This window comes from Antrostomus carolinensis, unplaced genomic scaffold (genome assembly GCF_000700745.2).
Source record: "Antrostomus carolinensis isolate BGI_N321 unplaced genomic scaffold, ASM70074v2 scaffold36898, whole genome shotgun sequence".
Taxonomy (NCBI): Eukaryota; Metazoa; Chordata; class Aves; order Caprimulgiformes; family Caprimulgidae; genus Antrostomus; species Antrostomus carolinensis.
In genome coordinates this window covers 544-22,341 of record NW_010335643.1, presented here as the reverse complement: position 1 = coordinate 22,341, position 21,798 = coordinate 544, and the positions used below count along the sequence as shown (strand labels likewise).

The 21,798-nt window shown below is 41.7% G+C and overlaps 1 protein-coding gene across 2 annotated transcripts; it reads left to right on the top strand.

The window, feature by feature from the left end:
- Window positions 1-589: 589 nt before the first annotated feature.
- LOC104530131 (DNA topoisomerase II alpha) lies at window positions 590-19,418 on the top strand. 2 transcript variants are annotated; one of them, XM_029086650.1, is made up of 34 exons: window positions 590-677; window positions 1,137-1,200; window positions 1,727-1,872; window positions 2,238-2,335; window positions 2,647-2,859; window positions 3,065-3,238; window positions 3,443-3,544; window positions 4,021-4,158; window positions 4,336-4,474; window positions 4,752-4,909; window positions 5,340-5,465; window positions 5,949-6,059; window positions 6,153-6,258; window positions 6,999-7,108; window positions 7,864-7,956; window positions 8,417-8,531; window positions 8,849-8,970; window positions 9,554-9,702; window positions 10,415-10,646; window positions 10,776-10,910; window positions 11,040-11,240; window positions 11,809-12,004; window positions 13,305-13,396; window positions 13,979-14,122; window positions 14,222-14,305; window positions 14,934-15,131; window positions 16,084-16,189; window positions 16,490-16,630; window positions 16,933-17,083; window positions 17,220-17,281; window positions 17,595-17,714; window positions 18,064-18,066; window positions 18,770-18,984; window positions 19,269-19,418. In XM_029086650.1, the coding sequence occupies exons 1-34, from the start codon at window positions 590-592 to the stop codon at window positions 19,416-19,418; spliced, it is 4,482 nt and encodes a 1,493-aa protein (XP_028942483.1). The 2 variants fall into 2 exon arrangements, with proteins under 2 accessions (XP_028942483.1, XP_028942484.1); XM_029086651.1 differs by lacking the exon at window positions 18,064-18,066.
- Window positions 19,419-21,798: the final 2,380 nt, after the last annotated feature.

Here is a 21,798-nt window from a genome sequence, read left to right as displayed (position 1 = left end):
GGTAAAGGGGGGGCGGTGGAGCTTACGCTGCCTGAACTCCTCGGTGCAGGCGGGAACTCGTTAATATCTGTTTATAAACCACAAAACATCTGCTTCACAAACCGGTGGCACAGAGGAGGAGCTGTCCCTGGGGACTTTGGGGTTCAGAGGCCACAGAAATGATCTAACAGCTCTGCTGTGGGGACAGGCTGAGAGGGTTGAGGCTATTCAGCCTGGAAAAGGCTCCAGAGAGATCTTATTGCACTTTTCAATATGTAAAGGGGGGCTATAAGAAAGGTGGGGACAGACTTTTTATCAGGGCCTGTAGTGATGGTTTTAAACTAAAAGAGGGGAGATTCGGACTATATAGAATAAGTTTTTCCACAATGAGGGTGGTGAGACCCTGGCCCAGGTTGCCCAGAGAGGTGGTAGAAGCTCCATCCCTGGAAACATTCCAGGTCAGGCTGGATGTGGCTCTGAGCATCCTGGTCTGGTTGAAGATGTCCCTGTCACAGCAGGGGGTTGGACTGGATGAGCTTTAAAGGTCCCTTCCAACCCAAACCATTCCATGATTCTATGACTTACATATTTCTTTCCTTCCTTTCAGCAAATGTGGGTTTTTGATGAGGGCGTGGGCCTTAACTGCAGAGATGTGACCTTTGTGCCTGGCTTATACAAAATCTTTGATGAGATTCTAGGTAAGGTGACCCGTCTGTTAAGTCAATAATTGATAAGTTATTCATGGGTGCTGAATGTCTTAAGAAACTGCAACTAAATGTAAGAACTTATCCAATGTGCTTTAATCTGGTGGCATTGCTGACCAGGTAATGTCTATTGCATAATTTGATGGATGTTGTTTGCTGGGTGCATGGTTTGTCAATTGTGCTGGGAAATATTGGACACTAATGTCCTTCTGTTACCCGTTCATGGGATGATGGCAACTCTTTTACAAAACCACTTTCATTCAGCCCAAAATTCTCCCTTTTATGTTAACTTGTATTACTCCTCTTTGTAATTTGCCAAATATTTGCATTCCAAGATGATTATTAGTAACATTGTATCGAATTTTTGCGTTCATTTTACTGCAGACACTTCATTGTTAATAGTTTTGTCTTGATTGAGAATGTAATATAATAACAATAACCTTTCCATTCTAGTCAATGCTGCAGACAACAAGCAGAGGGATAAAAGCATGTCCTGCATTAAAGTTACAATAGATGTGTAAGTTCTATTTCTTTTTTCTTCATTGCCTTCCCAACTCAAGTGCGTTAGATTTTCTCACTCAGATGCTGTTCTGAGCTGGTGCAGTATTGCAGAGCTCTGTGATGTGGCCAATCCAAGTCAGACCAAATGTAATTCGCCCCTTGCAAAACACTTTTTCGTTGTTTAGTCCCTGGGTCTCTTACAGAGTGCTGACTGGTGAAATGACTCCTTTCTTCTTGTTGTTGTTTTCTGTTGCAGCCATTTTCCTCTTTTCTTCCTCTCAACCTTTTTATTCTGTCATTGAGCGTAGATAGAGGATTTGTATGTGTGGTGATCCATTTCATAGATGGTATCTGGGGATCCCAGAATTTCTTTGTTGACTTGTCCTCCCTCTGCTGGCTGTTTCTGCATGTGCTCAACAGAGATTTGCTCTTGATGAAATGGTGGCCTTTCCCCAGAGCTTTTGTGTAATACTTATTTCATAGCTCAGTCATTTGCAGCTTTAAAAACACACTTTTTGTTTTGTTTTTGTCTTTTCCCCTAGAGAGAATAACACAATCAGTGTATGGAACAATGGGAAAGGTATTCCAGTCGTTGAACACAAAGTGGAGAAGGTCTATGTGCCTGCTCTTATCTTTGGGCAGCTCCTGACATCTAGCAACTACGATGACAATGAAAAAAAAGTCACAGGTAGGGAAGACTCTCAAATATGCACCAATATTTTTGAGCAGCCTGATCAGTTTAAATGTGTGAACTGAGCTAAAGGGGGTCTTTGATGCAACATGAAAATGGTGTTCTGAGTCCATCAGAGAGAAGACTCCGTGCTCTATTTTATAGTGATAATGGTACAAACGTGGAGAATGGGAAAAATTCTCTTTGAACACTAATCCCAATTAAACATGGGTTTATAGTCACAGGAGTTTGCAGGATATTGGCGCTTATTGACAGTTGTCCTTGGATTGTGCTGAAGTGGCTGAACTCCTGTTAGACTGGAATTCTTTCAGATGGTTTTGGACAAAGGTGATAACACAAATCTGCTTTCCTTCTAATTCCAGGTGGGCGAAATGGTTATGGAGCCAAACTGTGCAACATATTTAGCACAAAATTTACTGTGGAAACTGCATGTCGTGAATACAAGAAGTTATTCAAGCAGGTATGAACACTTCTCATTTCAGTGAGGTTTTCAAGTAAGAGACTAAGTTTTTGTTCCAAAATCCTAGGCATAACTTGCATTCAGTGCACTGTGATCAGAATAAATTCGTCCCACAGCTACTGTACCACCAAATATAATTCACATGAATAATGAAATGAGCAGACATAATCAGAATCTAGTTTTTAACTTTTTTTTATTATTATATGGAAGTATTTAAAACTTGTAAATCAGCTTACTGCTTTTAAAAACTAAGCTAGTTGCTCGTGTGTGTGTGTGTTAGTCTTGCAACTCACAAAACCTCCTTTTCTCAGACCTGGACAAACAACATGGGAAAGGCTGGTGAAGTGCACCTGAAGTATTTTGATGGAGAAGATTACACCTGTGTCACTTTCCAACCTGATCTGTCAAAATTCAAAATGACAATTCTCGATAAAGACATTGTAGCACTAATGTCTCGAAGGGCATATGATATTGCTGGATCCACAAAAGATGTCAAAGTTTTCCTAAATGGACAAAGGCTGCCTGTAAGTGAACGTTTAAAAGAGACAATAATATCTGTATTTCTCGTGCCATTTAAACAGTGAGATTTTGGTGAAGTGATTTACGTCATCACGCACAGTAAAGGGAATATCTGCCTGAGTGATTTCTCTCCTCACTTTTCAGGAGGATATGAATTAAGTATTTATAGGAGCTGTTGTAAGCGAGTTGTCTGCTCTCATCTGTATGCAGGTGAAAGGATTTCGCAGTTATGTGGACCTCTATCTGAAGGACAAAGAAGATGAAACTGGTAATGCACTTAAGGTTATCCACGAGGAAGTAAATTCTCGGTGGGAAGTGTGTTTGACTTTAAGTGAAAAAGGCTTCCAGCAAGTTAGCTTTGTCAACAGCATTGCCACTACAAAGGTAACTCTTTAGTTTACTTAGTCAAGCTAATGCCCTATTCTTCATCATTAATGTACTTGGCTATTTTCAAATATATGTATGTTAACGAAAAATACTTAGTTGTTTAATGTTGCAAAGACTATGCTTAAAGCTTTAAATAGATCTATATCCTTTATTTATTTTAAATGGACTCACCACCAGGGTTTTGGTCCCATTTTCCCTTAGGGTGGCAGGCATGTTGATTATGTAGCTGACCAGATTGTGACTAAACTCATTGATATTGTGAAAAAGAAGAACAAAAACGGAGTTGGAGTGAAGCCTTTTCAGGTACAAAGTCCAAACTTTCCCCAGTGGGAAACACAACTCGTTACTGCAAATTGTAACTACAACTTAATGCGTTAGTACATTAATTAATAACACATATTTCCATTGTACAGACTATATATAAAATTGCCAATTATAGAAGTCTCATATTGTTCAGTTTAAGTCAACTACCAGTTTGGCTGATGTATTTTGTAATCAGAACACTAAGTCAGTGTAGATGCACTAAAACTCAGTATCTGTCAGATAATCCCTATTTAGGCTGAGAGCTTCTGATTCCTTGACATCCCAGATCATAAAACATTGTTATGAATGTTCATTAGCTGTCCTAAATTCTTTCAAGACATCTAGAAAAATTCAAAACCACAGAGTGATACTGAGTTTTCCCTCACTGTGTGATGCTGACAGGCGAATGTCGGGATGCAGTGCTGTCACCAAGATGAGCCTGTATAATGTGTGATGCTTGTTATATTCAACTCTAGGTGAAGAACCACATGTGGATTTTCGTGAATGCCTTAATTGAAAACCCAACCTTTGACTCTCAGACTAAGGAGAACATGACTCTGCAGGCAAAGAGCTTTGGCTCAACCTGTAAACTGAGTGAGAAATTTATCAAGGGTGTAAGTATTGATATACACGGATAATCCAGATGTCTGTAAAACTGCAGCTTGTGCTTAATGCAGCAAATATATACTTTTAAAGTAATGCCATGAACTAAAGACAAGGTATATAACTTAGAATTCTGGCATTGTTAAGGCTTTTCCGACAATTGTTGGGGGTTGTTTTTTCTATTGCAGGCAGTTGGCTGTGGCATTGTTGAAAGTATCCTAAACTGGGTAAAATTTAAAGCTCAGAACCAGCTGAATAAGAAATGTTCAGCTGTGAAACACACTAAGATTAAGGGTGTTCCTAAACTGGATGATGCCAATGATGCTGGTAAGTGTTTTATATCCTTTGTAACCAATTCATTCACAAAACAGTTAAAACCTGTTTGTTAGATGAAATAATTGTCTCCTAAAGATAATGAGAAAATGTGTAATGATAGTTTATCCCCATTTTACAGTCCCATTTACTGTGTTTATCCCCATTTACTATGTGCAGCACAACAAAACCTCTGTGTGTCACAAGACATTTATTCTCATTCAGTTTGTGAGTATGCAGGCTTGGATTTAACCTCTTAATTAGAAAATTGACTTGAATTTATTTTTTTTAGGCAGCAAGAATTCTTTAGATTGTACACTTATCCTGACCGAGGGAGACTCAGCCAAAACACTGGCTGTTTCTGGTCTAGGAGTGGTTGGTAGAGACAAATATGGAGTATTTCCCCTTCGTGGGAAAATACTCAACGTCAGAGAAGCTTCTCACAAGCAGGTTAGTTGGAAAACCTTTCCGTGTTCGAAGGCGCCGTGTGCTTTGTGTAACGTCGTGGGTTTTAACTGGGTCAGTACAGCTGAACACCTGGAGCACAGTAAATCATAGGAGTAGCTTCTTAAACACCTGGATCTAGTCTTGTCTTCAGCCTGCCTTGCTGGTTAAGTGGGAATATTGATTAAGCCCTGTTCAGTATTTTCCCTGAGGGTGTAGTGTTTGTGTTGTGGACTAGAAAATATTTGGAATGATCTAGAATAATTTAAACATTAGTCTTCAGTTCAGAAATAATAAGTTTCTAAACAGCAAAAAACCACTGACAAGACAAAGCTCAGTCAACGATATACTTATGGATAATTTTATACTTTTTTTTTTTTTTGAGCTACATTTTAAGTCAGAAAAACAAGTTTTTATTCCGTATGATCTTTTCCAGATTATGGAAAATGCTGAAATCAACAACATCATCAAGATTGTGGGTTTACAATATAAAAAGAACTATGAAGATCAAGAATCTTTAAAGAGTCTTCGCTATGGAAAGATTATGATTATGACAGATCAGGTTAGGTTCACTAAAACTGAAAATTGGGAGGGGGGGGGGAACAACCCTTGAATACAGAGGGAAGAAAAAACCACTACCTTTCTCCCACTGCCATTGTTGTACCTAATTCTCTGTATTTGTTTCTTTTTATCATTCTATATTTTAGTGGGTCATAATGTCTTTACAGCCACAAAACAAAACAGATAAAGTAGAGGGGGGAATAGCATCACCAAATAGCTAAACACTGGCTTTCCAGTCTGCTGATTCAAGGCCCTTGACCAGTCCTTGGTACCTTTTTTTTTTTTCACCAAGAATGTGCCTTTTCTGTTTCTTTTAATTTTCAGTAGTTAAACAATGTATGGTCACCTTTTTAGAAGTGAAAGTTAATAAGGTCAGTTAGCTGGAATTATTGGATCATTTGCTATTAAGCTAACAATTGTCACTTCCATCATGGCCCTGATTAAATATGTCTTCTTCTTTTTTTTTTCTTTCTTTTTAAATCAGGATCAAGATGGATCACATATCAAAGGTTTACTGATTAACTTCATCCATCACAACTGGCCATCTCTTCTAAGACACAACTTTTTGGAGGAATTTATCACTCCCATCATAAAGGTAAGGGCTGGGTGGATGGTAAAGCGTATGAGGAAGGATCCATTGGTCCATATCTGCCTCTCATTTCACAGTTAAAATATTTGTTCATTGTAGGCCTCTAAAAACAAAGAAGAAATTGCATTCTACAGCATTCCTGAATTTGAAGAATGGAAAAGCAGTACACAGAACTACAATTCATGGAAGATCAAGTACTATAAAGGTTTGTGGAAAAATTAATATGGTGAAATTAAGTGATCCAAGTAAGAGCACTCATGATTAAATTCAGGGTTAGTCCTGTTTTTGCAGAAAGTTTGGATCAGGTGTCCTCCACATCTCTTCCCTCCTAAGATATTCTGATTACAAATACATGTGACATAAAATATAAAAGTAAGGAATCAATAACCTCTAACTGGATAAAATCTCAGTAAAATGGGGAGTCAGTCTAGATGACCTTTAAAGGTCCCTTCCAACCCAAACCATTCTATGATTCTAAAATCTCTCCAAATGGAACTCCAGTGTTGTAGGTAACCATTCTTTCAGCCCTCTTAGGCAATTATGCTCAGTTTTGTGGTGCTGCTTTCCATAGCAGAGTCCTTGTGTGCTGTTAGCACTGTAAGTACTTAATCCAGAATTGCTTAATACCAATAAAGTTGCCAGCTGCAGAACAATGGCTGGATGGTGAGGAATCATTTCCAATTTGCAGTTAATCATCTCGAATATCTGCAGGAGTTAGAGACAAAATCCAAAAGAGCCACATGCAGCTGCTCCCTTATCTGTAATTATTGTGATTTCTGTGATACCTTGCATCTCATTTTAAAGTAACCTAAGTTTTCAGTAAGTCATCTCCATGCTGTACATTATATAATGCATCACAGAAACTAGGCATAGCAAAATGTTTCTTTGAATTGCCACTTAATTTAAGCAAGACATTGTTAGGATTACCTAGTACTGTCTCTGCAGGTTTGGGTACCAGCACATCAAAGGAGGCTAAAGAATACTTTGCAGATATGGCTAAACATCGAATTGGCTTCAAATATTCTGGTCCTGAAGATGATGCTGCGATCACCCTGGTAACTACCACTTGATTTAATTGCTGACCTACTACCTTTGGTATTCTACTGCTTGGAGTGCTGTGTATTTTCTCTTAAAATGCTCTTAGAGGCCTTTGGGCTTGAGACAATCTCTTTGTTACCAAGGCTACGGCTTTAGTCTAACCAGTAGAAGCAAATCTGTCCATGGACCTCAGGCCAAGAGTACCCTTTTAATGATGGTTTTTAAATATAGCTCAGAACAAACTCATCACTACAAACCAATTGACATTTTCAGACACAATAGTAAATATTTCTTTAACATTTTTCTGCATATTCTGCTTCAGTTTTCTCCAAGTCAGACCTTCTCTCTCTCTCCCCCAAATTTTCTTCTTGTAAAATAGTTTACCAGTGGATTAAAACACTCCTCACTTCCGTGAACTTCATCTTCAGTAGACACTGACTCTTCTGAGCTGTTATGCATGGCCAAAAAAAACCCAAGTTTTTCCCAAAAATCTTAATTAATAGGGAAATTTGCTTTAGTTTTCCATTATCATGTTAAAAATACGCACATTTAAATCTAAATACCATATCTCCTAAAGACTGGTGGAAATTAGGTTCTTAATATATTTAGCTACAAGAACCTTTTGTTGCACTTAGGCTATTAAATCAGCCTGTTTAGCACGTTATTCTCCTGGGTCAACTCTTCCTGTATGCTTTCTTTTTCTGAAGTGATCCAATAGCACACACCACAGAATGTCTTAGAATTGAGTTACTTTTCACTGTGCAATATACAGGCCTTTAGCAAGAAGAAGGTAGAAGAGCGAAAGGAGTGGCTGACTAATTTCATGGAGGATAGAAGACAACGGAAGCTGCATGGTCTGCCAGAGGTAAGAGGTTTATGTATACGAAGGAAGCTGGTTTCCTCTCTCTCCCTGGGGCTGTTCTCAGCTTCATTCTGGCACAGCAGAGCTGCACAGAGCTCAAGAGTCAGTGAGTCAGTCACCGGATTACAGGACAGTTAAAATGTTTCAGGGTTTTGCAGAGCAGCTGCTTCTCTCATTTTATCAGTGTGGCCTCATTGTCAATTGTCCAACAGTTAAAAAAGGGAAATTAACTCTTATCTTTCAAATGGGAAACAATAACTCGAGCAGGACTGTATGGAGACTTTATTTCTTTTCCCTGCATCATGGGAAGCCACTTTTCACTTTGCCAGGCTATGTCAGCACTTGCACTGTGCTTAGCTAGTCTTACAAGGAGCTTCCACTGTAGTGAAACCAGCCAAGTATGAGCTAAGAAACAGATTAGACCTTGTTAAAATTAAGGTAATCTTGCACCTGTTTTTCTTAGGAATACCTATATGGGAAAAATACTAATTACCTGACATACAACGACTTCATCAACAAGGAGTTAGTCCTGTTCTCCAACTCAGATAATGAAAGATCAATCCCATCACTGGTTGATGGTAAGTTATTTCAAGGTTGTGATTCCACATAGTGCATTCCCTGGAAGTTAATAAACGGATGTTTGTGTGTCTTATCATTGGCATCAGGGTAACCTGATGAGTTTTCAGGGTCAGTGTTCAGAAGTCTGTTTCCTGCTGTCAAGTTTTTTAACCTTTGGATTAAATGTCCATTTTGTAGTATATTATTACCAGTACCTTACTCTCCTGGTGCAGAATCTTTAGGGGTGTAAGTAGTTCTTAGTCTCTAGAGAGCAGAAGTTAAGTGAAACACATTGTACCTTCTAATCTCAAGGTCTTTTTTTTTTTTTTATATACAGGTTTGAAGCCAGGTCAAAGAAAAGTTCTGTTCACATGTTTCAAACGAAATGATAAGCGGGAGGTGAAGGTTGCTCAGCTGGCTGGTTCTGTAGCTGAGATGTCCTCATACCATCATGGTGAAGTAAGAACCTGACCTGACTGTGTAAAATGCTTTTTAAATAAAGACAAAAAAGCCTTTCTGTTGACACTTAAGAAGTCTCTAAAGCAGGATTAGATGTTTCAGTATAAAAACCAAAGCAAAGTGGCTGTATATTGGCTGTTAATACTTCAATATTAATTTAAGCTGAGATTGGTCAGTCTGCCTGTCCTCCCTACACTCTATGCAAGTATATTTCATTTATAAAGCAGCACAAGAAAAACCTGCTTTGTTTGTGATAGATTTAGGCAGATGTTAATAGCCTTTCTACCTTGGGAAGGAGAAATTAAGCACTAAAACAAGCTTCCCTTGGGAGACTGATGGAATCTTTCATTCAAGATGAAAGAGGCTTCGAGAAGAGGCAGACAGCAATATATGGTGGGTCACTGGAATATATCTGGTCATCCAGACTAGAGGGATGCACTTTCAGAAATCAGTTTCCTCTGGTATTTTATTAGTTGAGTTTATCCTCTATATCAATTCTGTTCTTGGTGTGAATTTTGCCTTTAATTTTGTCCCTTTGGTGAAGATTTCTACATTTTTAGCTTTGAACATTCCTTTATTGCAGGCATCACTGATGATGACTATTATCAACTTAGCTCAGAACTTTGTGGGCAGTAACAACCTCAACTTGCTACAGCCTATTGGTCAGTTTGGCACAAGGCTACATGGTGGGAAAGACTCTGCCAGCCCTCGATACATCTTTACAATGCTCAGGTCAGCATGAAAAATTTCTTACTGTTTTAAATATTCTTAGCATGTTACAGGACTCAATTTGACAGCATTTAAAATGAAAAATGAATTTACTTTTTCCCTGTAAAAGTTTGGACCTGTTGCATACTCAGAGTAGCAACAAGTGAAGTGAGATTTGGATCCTGAATTCAAATATGTAAACTTGGTTATCAACCTAGAGAACAAAAAAGCAGAGAATATTGAAATGGGAGCAAAACCAAAGGGAGAAATGTAGGCAGGATAATAAAAAACGAACTTGGGTTGGGAGAGTGAAGTTACAGTACCTGAAAGTACAGCGTTGTGGTCTCTGTGACCTGATGGTTACCCTGGTTGAACTTGGTTGCATCTGTGACTTGAGCACATCTATGGTTGTACTAAAGCAATGTCTACAGAATACTGAAGCCTTCCCAGATGTTAAACATCTAATTTACATAATTAAAGTATAAGATTAGGGTCCCATGAAGTCAGTGGAACCTGCGAGGCTGGTGAAATTGCTGAAGATGCACCTTCATTTTGAGTGTCACTCTAGGAGCCTGGGTTCCTAACGCAGACACCCAGGCTGCATGGCGATGGTTGGCTGATAGAAATAAACCTGACTTATTTAAAGTGTTTAGTTTGTTTTCTGGAAGGTTCTTTTGAAATGGTGGTCACTGTTGTGTCACAAGAATTTGGGTTTACATTCTCTTTTCCATTCTAGCCCACTGGCACGGTTGCTGTTCCCACCGACGGATGACAATATCCTGAGGTTCCTTTATGATGACAATCAACGCGTGGAGCCGGAATGGTATATGCCAATCATTCCAATGGTGCTGATAAATGGGGCAGAAGGGATTGGTACTGGCTGGTCCTGTAAGATCCCCAACTTTGATATCAGGGAAGTTGTGAATAATATCCGTCGTCTGATGGATGGAGAAGAGCCATTGCCAATGGTAAATAATGGATTTAAAAACCAATGTCTCACTCGTTAGTTTATTCAGCACATATTGGAGCATTTCATGCAGGTGATTAAAACCAGAAGCAGCAACACAAAGCTGAATCCAGTGTTCTTTTCTGCTTAGCTTCCTAGTTACAAGAATTTCAAAGGCACAATAGATGAGCTGGGACCTAATCAGTATGTGATAAGTGGTGAAGTGTCCATCCTTGATTCTACAACCATTGAGATCACTGAGCTGCCTGTCAGAACATGGACACAGGTAATCAACAGGGAATTTGCCCCAGGAATGTATTGTTTGCCCTGTAAAGCAAAATGTGATTACTGGGTTTTGGAGCTTTTCCTCTCCATGGAAAACACGAGTCTGACTTTGATTCTTTTCTTTTCTCAGACTTATAAAGAGCAAGTTCTGGAGCCAATGTTAAATGGGACTGAGAAGACACCCCCACTAATCACAGATTATAAAGAATATCACACAGACACAACAGTGAAGTTTATAGTGAAGATGACTGAAGAAAAACTAGCTGAAGCTAAAGCAGCAGGGCTGCATAAGGTCTTCAAACTCCAAACCAATTTAACATGCAACTCCATGGTACGTGATAGATTTTGACAAAGAAAGTTCTTGGTTTAACTCAGACTGTGTGAACAGCTGCAGCTGCTGTGTGTAACATACTCTTTTGCAGTAACCTATTCACTTTGATTTTTCTGCTGTTACTGGTTTTTAAATCAGCTTTCTAAATATACCTTCAAAAGGTCAAGAGACTGGCTTGGGAACGGGTCCAGAGTGGTTTGGTTTTGCCTGAAGGAGTCAAAGTGATCAGAAATCACACAGTTCACAGAGACCTTTGTTGTGACAACAACACCGCCATTGAATGTCTGGATTCTGACAATGTGTGAAGCTAGATACAAGATGTTTGTCCTACAGATAGCTTTAAGATTCAAGTAACCTTAACCCCTGCTATGTGTTTTCAATAACTTGGAAATTCTGAAATTGTCTCTGCTGCCGTGCTTGCAAACTGAAGTAATTTCTAAAACAATGCCAAGGTTTTATCATTTGCTGGCTAATAATTCAATTGTACTATCACACCTGTGCTATAGGTAACTCTCAGTGGGTCTGGAAATCACTTGTATCATCATAAAACCTGTGTTCTTTCATCTAGGTTCTTTTTGACCACGTCGGCTTTCTCAAGAAGTACGACTCTGCCCAGGATATTCTTAAAGAGTTCTTTGAACTCAGACTCCGATACTACAATTTGAGAAAAGAATGGCTTATTGGGATGCTCGGTGCTGAGTCTGCAAAGCTGAGCAACCAGGCTCGTTTCATCCTGGAGAAAATAGATGGCAAAATTGTGATCGGTATGCATTGTTCTTGGTTACTTGGTTTGAAGAACTAGGTGCTCCCTTCAGTTCTGTCAGCACCTCCTTAGCCCTGGACTGGTTCTTAACAAACTACACCAAAGCTTATCTTTCTGTTCCAGTAGCACACGAGAGGAAAATGCTTCACAGAGTATCCTTGGTCTGCAGAGCATTATGCACGTATTAATTACAACAGGATACTCATACAGCTTTCCTACTGTGTGTGTTTGACACTATTTTGAGCATAGACATTTTTTTAATAGTTAACAATAATTCCTATCTATTTCTGACTCAATAATAATGACAGTTAAGTACTGGTAGGGTTAGAAAGGGGTAGTGGTTTATGTTCAAACACATACTCCTTAAGAACCTGTGTGTCTCTCTTATCTTTGTGGACCTCTGCAAAAGTATTCCAAATCATGTTCTCAGTGGATTGGGGTTTCAAACTTAGAAGATACTCAACTTAGCAGCATCTGAGAATCATGAGCTCAAAAAAGAAACAGATCTTTGTTCCCAGCATTCACATTTTTCCAACAACTTTTCCACCTCAGTCTAAAAGGCAGAGTCTGTATTTCACTTGCGTTCATGGAGGATGCAACTAGACCAAGTGTCATAAGATGCTTTGTGGTTTGTCTGAAGGCAGCCCAATAATCCCAGCAGCCTGTGTCTGACTTGACTCAGGAAAATAAATAATTCCCTTGAAATACATTTTCTTGGGTTTTTGTAATAAGCAGTTCCAAGGCTGACAGAGCTGGTTTCATTTGTATTTGTGCCTCATGGTTGATTGCTTCTGATATCTTAAAAGGAACAAATTCCAGCTGAAGCATTTCCATTGGTTGGGGCACTTGCAGCATAAATTTCTCAGGTGAAGTCTAATGAGGTGCAAGCTGTACCAAAGCCTTTGAATGCTATCAGGTTTTTTTCCCCCACCTGCCTGCTTATTATTTTGAAACCCTTTTGATACAATCACACCTTTTTTTTCCAAGTTTAAAAACTACTGAGGGCAGGGGAAATGTATATGTGGAAATGAAGAAGAAAAATATTTACAGTGCCCTAGTGGGTGTTCCTGACAGGCACAGGAGCAATGCTGACCTGACAAATCACCTGCTAAGTAGGAACTTGTAGATGTTATTTCAGGCTCTTCCACATGTCCCACCTCTGATGAGAAAAAGCTATTTTAGACCCTGGCAGGATGCTGACCTGCTACAACTATAGGATCCAAAATTTAAAGCTCATCTCTCTTTCCTAACAGTGACTGGTAGTGGTCACTAACTGACAATCCTGAAACGTCTGTTTACAGAAAACAAACCCAAGAAAGAGTTGATTCAAGTTCTTATCCAGAGAGGGTATGAATCTGATCCAGTGAAGGCTTGGAAGGAATCACAAAACAAGGTAATTTTTCAGTCATCCTCTCTAAATAGATCTGAACTGGCCCCTGCCTCTAAAGCTTCATAATTGATAGGAAGAAGTCCCAACTTGTAGGATTCAAGAGGCTGCACATCTGGTATGTCCATGATAGGAAACATAAGACAAGTGAAAATCCAGTCTCTTGTTCAGAAGGCACTGAGAGCTGTAGTCATTCGGGTTTGAGTCCATTGGGTCAAGTCCTCTTGCCACAGCAATTTCTGCTGTTCCATAAGGGTTTCCTGCTGTCTGTGGGGGACACACATCTTGCTGTGAGCAAGATGACAGTTTTAAGTAGTCTGAGGAGAGAATCTGGACTATCAAGACAGACAGGCCAAACAGAGTAGGGCAAAAGAGATGTGGAGAATTGTTTTTGCAGATGGATCCCTCTGTGCGATAGCAGCTGAGGTTTTAAGAAGTGTAACTTCATCTCTATCCATTTATGAATTGTTCTGGAAGAGTCTAGGACACAATAAGCACGTGGAGTACCTGTGATGGAGTCCAGATTTGATCAATAGCCCTACCCTTGTATGTCAGTGTTGAAAATGTTTGGTTTAAATCCACATTCAGGAAGAAGAGGAGGGGGAGGAGGATGAGAGTGACAAAGAATCAGCTGGAGCTACTGGACCAGACTTCAACTATCTGCTGAACATGCCCCTTTGGTATCTGACTAAAGAGAAGAAAGATGAGCTCTGTAAGCAGAGCGATAAAAAAGTATGTTCCTTCATTTTCTATATCAATGCATTAGTATAAATTTTTTAAATGGTGGATTAGAATATGTAGCTAATGATTATCAACTGTGATTCCCTTTAGCAAAAGGAACTGGAAGACCTCAAGTGCAAGACTCCCTCTGACCTATGGAAGGAAGACCTCGCTGTCTTTGTTGAAGAACTTGATGTACGTCGGTGTTCAGTGCAGATGACAGAGTCCCTTGTAGTCTTACCAGCTCTTTATTTACTTTTTTGTCTTAGCAAGGAAACTGAAAATGATGACTCCTATGTCTTGTATTGAGGAGAGTGAAAGCTTTCTTCACCTTCCTAGCTGGGATAGGAGTAGCACTGCTCTGGGCCAGGGAGTCAGACCACCAACGTGGCCATTGGAACGAGGTCAATTACCAGACTGAATAGTGAAGAGAAGTTTTAGGAGGGCTTGAGAGGAAACTAGCACTAGGATGTAGTCTGAGGAGATGTAGATCAAAGTTTTGGACACTGAAAAAGGTGAGAGAGGAGCTGGACTTCACTGAACAGAGCCCAAATTGCGGGCAGGTTTCTGTCCACCATCATACCTGGTCACTGCTGGTGTCTCTTCTTGCTCCCCAAGTAACCAAACTATAGCTCTGGCTTAAATCACTGCTTGGAAATGTGCAAATCTGCAGCAGAGCAGAAGCTTCATTTAAACTGATAGTAGGAAATCAACCAGCAAGCAAAGAGTGCTTTACTGCAGGGGCTGTGATGGTGGGGTTTTCAGTAGGACATTGTTTCTTTTGTATTCTCATGGCTGTATTGTTTTATGCTCACTTCTGCAGGCAGTGGAAAACCAGCAAATTCAGGATGAGATGGCAGGCTTTGCTGGTAAACCTTTGAAGGTGAAAGGAGGGAAAATGAAGGTGAAGAAGATGCAGGTGTCAGAAGTAATGCCGTCACCTCATGGTGAAAGGGTTGTTCCTCGCATCACTGCAGAGATGAGGGCAGAGGCAGAGAAGAGAACTAAAAGGAAAGTAAAGGTAAAGAGAAACATTCATAATGCTTGATCTTTACATCCTCTTCAATACAGTCCTAAAGAAATGCAAGTTCTTCTTAGCTGGACTTGTCCTGATGAAGCAGCTCTACAGGGAGAGGGATGGAATCCTGGGACATGGGGAACCCTGGAAGTAAATGTTCCTCAGTCTAAAGGAGAATAGATTTGCTAACTTATCAGGAGATGGCTTGGAGGGAAATCTTTTGGCAAGAGCATATATCACAATGTCAGAGATGGGTTGGGAGCACAGAAATGAAGAGACAGATGCAAGTAAAGGCTGTTCTAGGTGTCTTGGGGATTTTATAAGTTCTCTAGCTGGAAGCACAGCTGGTACATTCACTTCTCTAGAACAGCCTTTGCATTTCCAGTAATGCTTTCAGCCACTTGATCCCATTATTGATATTGATGAGATAAAGAAGATACAACTCTTTTTTTCATAGGGCTAGTTGACATTATGCCATTCAGCCATTTGCAACATAGAAAATTAAAATACCCCCTCACCTGCTTTGACCTGTGAGCCAGACATGTTGCTGCTCCTTTCCTACGGATGGTTCCATCCAACAGTGTTTCCAAATAAAACTTGCACTGTGTTTTTTAACCCACCCTGTTTCAATTCTACATCCTCAACACACCCTAGAGCCATACCATCAGCACACAGAGGCGGTACCAAAGGGCTCTCAGGAGCCAGGACAAAGTTCCTGTTTTTGTTAATATTGGATTTTGCATTTTTTTAAGTCACCTGATCTGGGGACAGATCCTGTCTGCTCTACTTGGCTGTAACCAATTTTACACACGGTTTGTTTAGCAAACTCTTGATTTCTTGTATCACCAACTTTCATACATCTAAAATAAGCATCTCCTTTCTACTTTACTGCATGTGCCTCTTCTAACTGTGTGAGCTGACTCGCTACCTATCTGATAACTGCTTGTACCTTCAGAGTGAAAAAAATGAGTTTGATGAGAATCAAGAAGAAAACACATCAGGAGACAAAGAGCCTTCCAGCCTTAAGCAGAGATTAGTGGAGAAGCTTAACACTGGGCGAGGTAAATGCTTTTATGTGTTATTCCATCAATGGAAAGTGAGGGGAAGGGTTGTAAATTTGGTTATCTGACCTCTTCCTGAAGGTGATGAGTAATATCTAGGATCAGTATTTTTGGAAAAACGAGGTGAGAGAGAAAGTGATCCTGGGTAACAGTCAAGAGGGATAGATTACTATTTCTCTTTGATGTTTAAGCCAGAATCCTCTGAATTCAGTGATGTATTTCTAAGTTGAGCTTGAACTGCTGAGCCTGAATGTACATGTGGAAGTTTGCTGGTTCATCCTGCCTCCCAATATTTTTCAGGTGCTAAGAAACAGACCACTCTACCATTTAAGCCATTAAAGAAAATTAAGAAACGAAACCCTTGGTCTGACTCAGGGTCTGATTCAGAGTCTGATTTTGAAGCGCCTCCTCAAAGAGAGAGAGTGGTTCGCCAAGCAGCAGGTGAGTGACAACACAAATGCAGAAGAGGAGCATCTGTGGAGGAGAAAATTGAACAGACTATTTAGGGAGTCCCAGAGTCTGATATCTCAGTCAGAAATAATTTTTAAGAGGCTTATTTATTGGTTAGCAAGCCCAGAATGCACTGGGGATTTGGAGTCTTCTCACTGGCCGACTCAATATCTGCTTGTTTTTATTCAGATCTTTATTTTTGTAATAACTGCAGCTAAAATACTGAAAAAGAAACTGAGCTGCATATTGGCAAACAGGTAAAAATAAATAATACATCTGTGTCATTTCATCAGCCAAAGTCAAGACCATGGTCATCTCGGACTCGGACACTAATCACTCCAGCTCAGATGAGGAGTCTGAATTTCAGAGCAGCAGTGAAGGTGACACCGAATCAGATACAAACTCAAAACAGAAACCTGCTCCCAAGCCCAGAGCTGCTCCAAAGTGAGTATTTCTTCACATAGACACTGGAAATTAGTCGTGTTTCTAGTGTTAATGTAGATATTAATGGCTCTTTTTCTTTGATGCACTATTTAGTGCTTCATAAGTTTGAAAAAATACTTGGGGTTTTGTATTTTAGGGAAACCACTGACAAAGCAGCTAAAGCTCCCAAGCAAAAGCCAGTGCAAAGCACCGTCCCTGGTGAGTACAAGACCTTCTAAACCTTATTGATGTTCCTGCAGCCCCAGGAGAGCTCACGGGGTGTTCTGATCAGTGCTTAGTGCTGACAAGGGCGGATGGTAACCACCAGATCTTGCAAAGAAACTTTGATGTGAGGGTACAAGCTGGTTTCAGCGTGCCAGACTGTTTCTAACTTAAATTTGTGATTAATCTATAGTTTTAATAGTTGTTCTTTTTATAAAGTTGATCAAAATTATTTCCTTCTGCTCTACTGTTTATAGCCAGAGTAGATAATTTGACTATTTCAGACTTAATTTCTGCTTTCTTTATTCAGTTCAAGTCCAAGATGTTGCTAATGAAAATGTGAGTCAAGCTCCTGCAGCTCCTCCTGTCTCCCATCGCAGTAAGGGATCTAAAAAACCTGCTGCAGCGAAGGAGGCCAGTGCCACCAAGGGTGAGGAGAAGTTAAAGATCATTTTTAGATAACAATTATTCTTCCCATGGGAAACGAGTCTGAGTGATTTTGCTGGGCATTCCGAGACCTGAATAACTTGAGTTTTCATTTCAGAAAAGATCTGGTTTGTGGCAAAGGTTTACCTAGCTGTTGTCATTTGAAAATAAGTTTGTTTCCAAACATAATCATGTTCTATTTCATCTCAGACATGCTTGAAGGGAGTGAATTTTAGTTTGGGAACAGGAAAAGTGAATGCTTCCTACAGTGCTATGTAATACTTGGCAGAAATAATCCGGGTGGAATTTGTGTCTTGCAGTCTCTGTTCTCCTTCGTGTCTTTTTGGGGCAAGAAAGCTACTTGGTAGCTCACTTCCCAGGAAGAAGAAAAGCGTCTTTGGGGTAGCTTGATCTATTTAGTGCTAGCTCGACCTCATAAATCTACAGCATTTGACTCAGGTTTTTTTCAACTTTACTGCCCAGAGTCTTTGTCAAACTTTGGAAGCTGTTTTGCATATTCCATCACTCGCCGGTTGGGATCTCAGCAGTGAAGTAGGATGTTGCTTTACAGCAAAATAGCTGTTTCTTCCACTTCTAAATTGAGAAAGCCTATTATCACCCAGGAATGGCCTGCTCATTTCAGCTTAGCTTGGAGACAGGCTGTTAAAAACACGTCAAAATATAGGTAAGAAAGAATTCTGCAAGTAACTGTTCAGTGTAGATGGTAAATTCATTCCTTCCCTGGGCAAAAGTTTTGACGGTGTCAGATCGGTTGCTCAGCCTTGAGAGTTCAGGACTTTTCAATCTGAAATAGTCTGTAAATTGCTTTGGGTACATTTTAATTTGATTCTTTAAATGTAGTGGAACTAAGCAGATAAACGACCTCATTTCTCATCATCTTGGTTAAAGAGCAATCTTTCTAGAAAACCATGCTCCAAAATGAGGCGACCCGTGTGCTGCCCTCGCAGTGGAGCTGTATTTGCCTCGGAAGCCATTTGCAAACTGCGAGTGAGGGGAGAGGCAGCAAAGCACGGGCTTAAACACCGAGTTCTCTTTCAGATCAGCCATCCATCGTGGATATTCTAACCAAGAAAAAGGCTGCACCCAAATCCAGCAAGACAGCAGGGAAGGGGGGACTCCTGGATTCCCAGGCTGCAGCCGCGGGTGACAAGCCTGGCCAGACCAAGGGGCGGAAAGTGACCAAAAGGCTGCCAAGCTCTGCGGATTCGGATTCAGATTTTGGGGTGAAACCTTCCAAATCAGTGGCAGCAAAGGTTTGTACTCTGCCCCCCCCCGCAGAGCTGAGGGGGTGCACAGAGCGTGGTGTCTGTTATGCTGGTAGAAAAAACGTGGTTGAGGTGGAACCTCCCGTGTGACACCCGACTTGATTGCTGGGTGTGGGGAGAGGGGGGAGAAGTGGGGGGTACTTGTCCCAGATCGTTGGTTTGGGCCCATCAGTCTGAGCCTTCCCCGTGCCGCAGTGGTTGTGTTTGATGCTCACAGAATGTTCCTTCTTTCTCCTTGGATTCATGATTCACTTCTTGTGCTTTCCCTCCAGAAATCCAAGCTGGAAGACGATGACAGCTTTACCATTGATGCAACTGCGCGTGCAGACAGTCCTGAGGTAGCCGTGCCCCGTGCCAGGCCTGGGCGCCTCAAAAAGCCTGTCCATTACATGGAGGAGTCTGATGAAGATGATATGTTTTGAGTTTTGATGAAGATTTTAAACTGCTGATCCAAACCAACCTACAAACTGGCCTTCAGCAGAGCTCCTGACAAGCTCTCACTAAAGACCAGCGTCTCAGACTAGGAAATCTTTCCACTGAATTGAAGCTAGTCCCAAAATGTTTGTTACAAGGGAATACAGCTCTGGTTTTCTTGGTTTTAAATAACTTAGATTTGTTAAAACAGGAACCCCCACCCCTTTCTGGTGAACACTGGAGCCATGTGCCCAGCTGATGCTCTTCCCTCTTGCCCATTAGCTAGCTGGGATCTTTTGACACTTTGTGATCATTTTAATGTTAGAGTTTAGAACGCATCACATCCTTTAAAATCCCCTCTCATGTAGCTACTTTTCCTCTTTAGATATCTTAAAGATTAACAAAATGAGAAGCTTTTAACTCCACAGCCACAGAGATGTAACATGTGAGGTGCAGGGGTTCAGAACTCCGTGCTGGTGGTTGTCGTTCTCTCTCTGTCTGCGCAAGTCCCCGTTGCTCAACCTCTGCCACGTCAAGTTTGAGCCTTTTGGTTTTTTTTTAAATTCAGATTTAGCAACAGAGCTTTGTGCAGACTTGTCTCCGCACTCTGCGCAGCGTTGGCAGTTTTATCTTCTGTCTGGCTGCCAAGAAACACCATGTTCAGCCCAGAGGTCATCTTCAGGTAGGAGATACTCGTGGCTGCCAATGCCTTGTGCTGTTCAAGAGCTCAATGGGCATCTCTGTGGTGCTGGTGGAGTGAGATGGGCTCGGACAGACGGACATTCACCATCCCCAGATCTCTGACCCACGGGAACTTGCAGGGAGCTGGTTGGTTATTCCAATGCACGCGTTGGAGAGCAGCCCCTTCCCCTGTGCTGGGCTTCTCTGCTGCTAGACTTGGTGCCAGAAAAGGCACAAAGCTTCTCCTGCCTACCATCTCCCACCAAACAAAGGTTCTTGGGGACAAAGAACTTCCCTCAGCATCTCCACACCTGACAGGTGCAGTCCCCTGCGAGGTGAGGCCTGTTTGTCACCTCTGTGCCACGGGGTGGTCAGGTCTTCCAGCGCTTGGGCTCCTCAGCAGCAGGGAAGGGTCATCTTCCCCTTAGAAATACTTCCCTGGAGTGTTTATCTCATGTTTTGCTTTTCACAGAGCCATTTCTGTAGCACTAAAGGGTATTTCTTGACCGTGTAAATATTTTCTTGTTTTTCTTCTCATCCTGAGTCTCTGTCCTTTTTAATATTTATGTAGTAAAAGTGTTTTTACTCAAGCTTTTGTCAATAAAAAGGAGTTGTCCTCATCTGCCTGTTCCTTCGCTTTTCCCTTGCGCCGCCTCGCTCTGTTCACAGCGAGTACTTGAAGCTCTGACTTTCTCGGGAACAAGAGGCCATCAGCTCTCACCCTCCGCTGCCAAGACTGGTCTAAATGGGATCAACTCCATTGTCTACCCACGCTCGTTAGTTCTGAGGCTATTTCCAGTGTTGATTTAACCAATTTTGGCATTTTAATGGAAATTACCATTGCAGAGCTTGTGCCAAGCCCCATGCTCTGCCACTGCAAAGTGATGGTGGAGCAGTGGGTTGGCACAAGCTCTGGTTTGTGTGCAGGAGCATTTCCTGTGCCAGTTCCTCACGGCTGAGCTTGGTGGCTGGACCCGCTGTTTCCACAATTTCCAGATTCTTCTGAATTTGGAATCATGTGGCACCCAACATCTGCCCCAGCTTCTGCTTCTGCCGCCGCAGGTGAGCGATGTGGCTGCAGGACCAACTGGCAAAACCCCCAGGTCCCCCCCCATGAGTCGCAGCACTATCAGTGCCACTGAGGTGCTTTGCTGGAACCCCGTCAAGTGTGGAAAGCGCTGTCAGATTTTCCACTGCCGGGCTCTGGAGAGCGTCTCCGGCGCGTCCCCGCCGAGGGGCCGTGCTATTTACAGCTCTCCTCGCTGCGAGAGCGCCCGGAGAATCAGTTGTCACGACTCACACAGCAAATGGTGAGGCCACACGGGCTGCTCCAGGCTGGCAAAGCTGCTCCTGGAACCCCGGCATCGCCCCAAATGTACACAGAGCTGCGTGTGCACAAACACAGAGCTCACCACGGGATATGCACCAGCGCTTGCACCATCACAAAATCACCCTCACCAGAGTGTTGGGGACACTGAGCGCTGCTGGAGGGGAACTGAGCTGTGGGAGATCAGGCACCAACCCACCACGGGCATCGTGTGTCCCCCCAGGGATGAGGAGGGCCCGGGGGTGACCAGCACTGGCCAGGGCTCTGCCCACATCACTGGAAAGAGAATTTACAGCGCAGGCAAAAGCCATCGGCACTCGCCATGGGCAGGCAGGGGCTGGCGGGGGGCCCGGGCAAGGTGTGGGACAATTTTTTGCGCA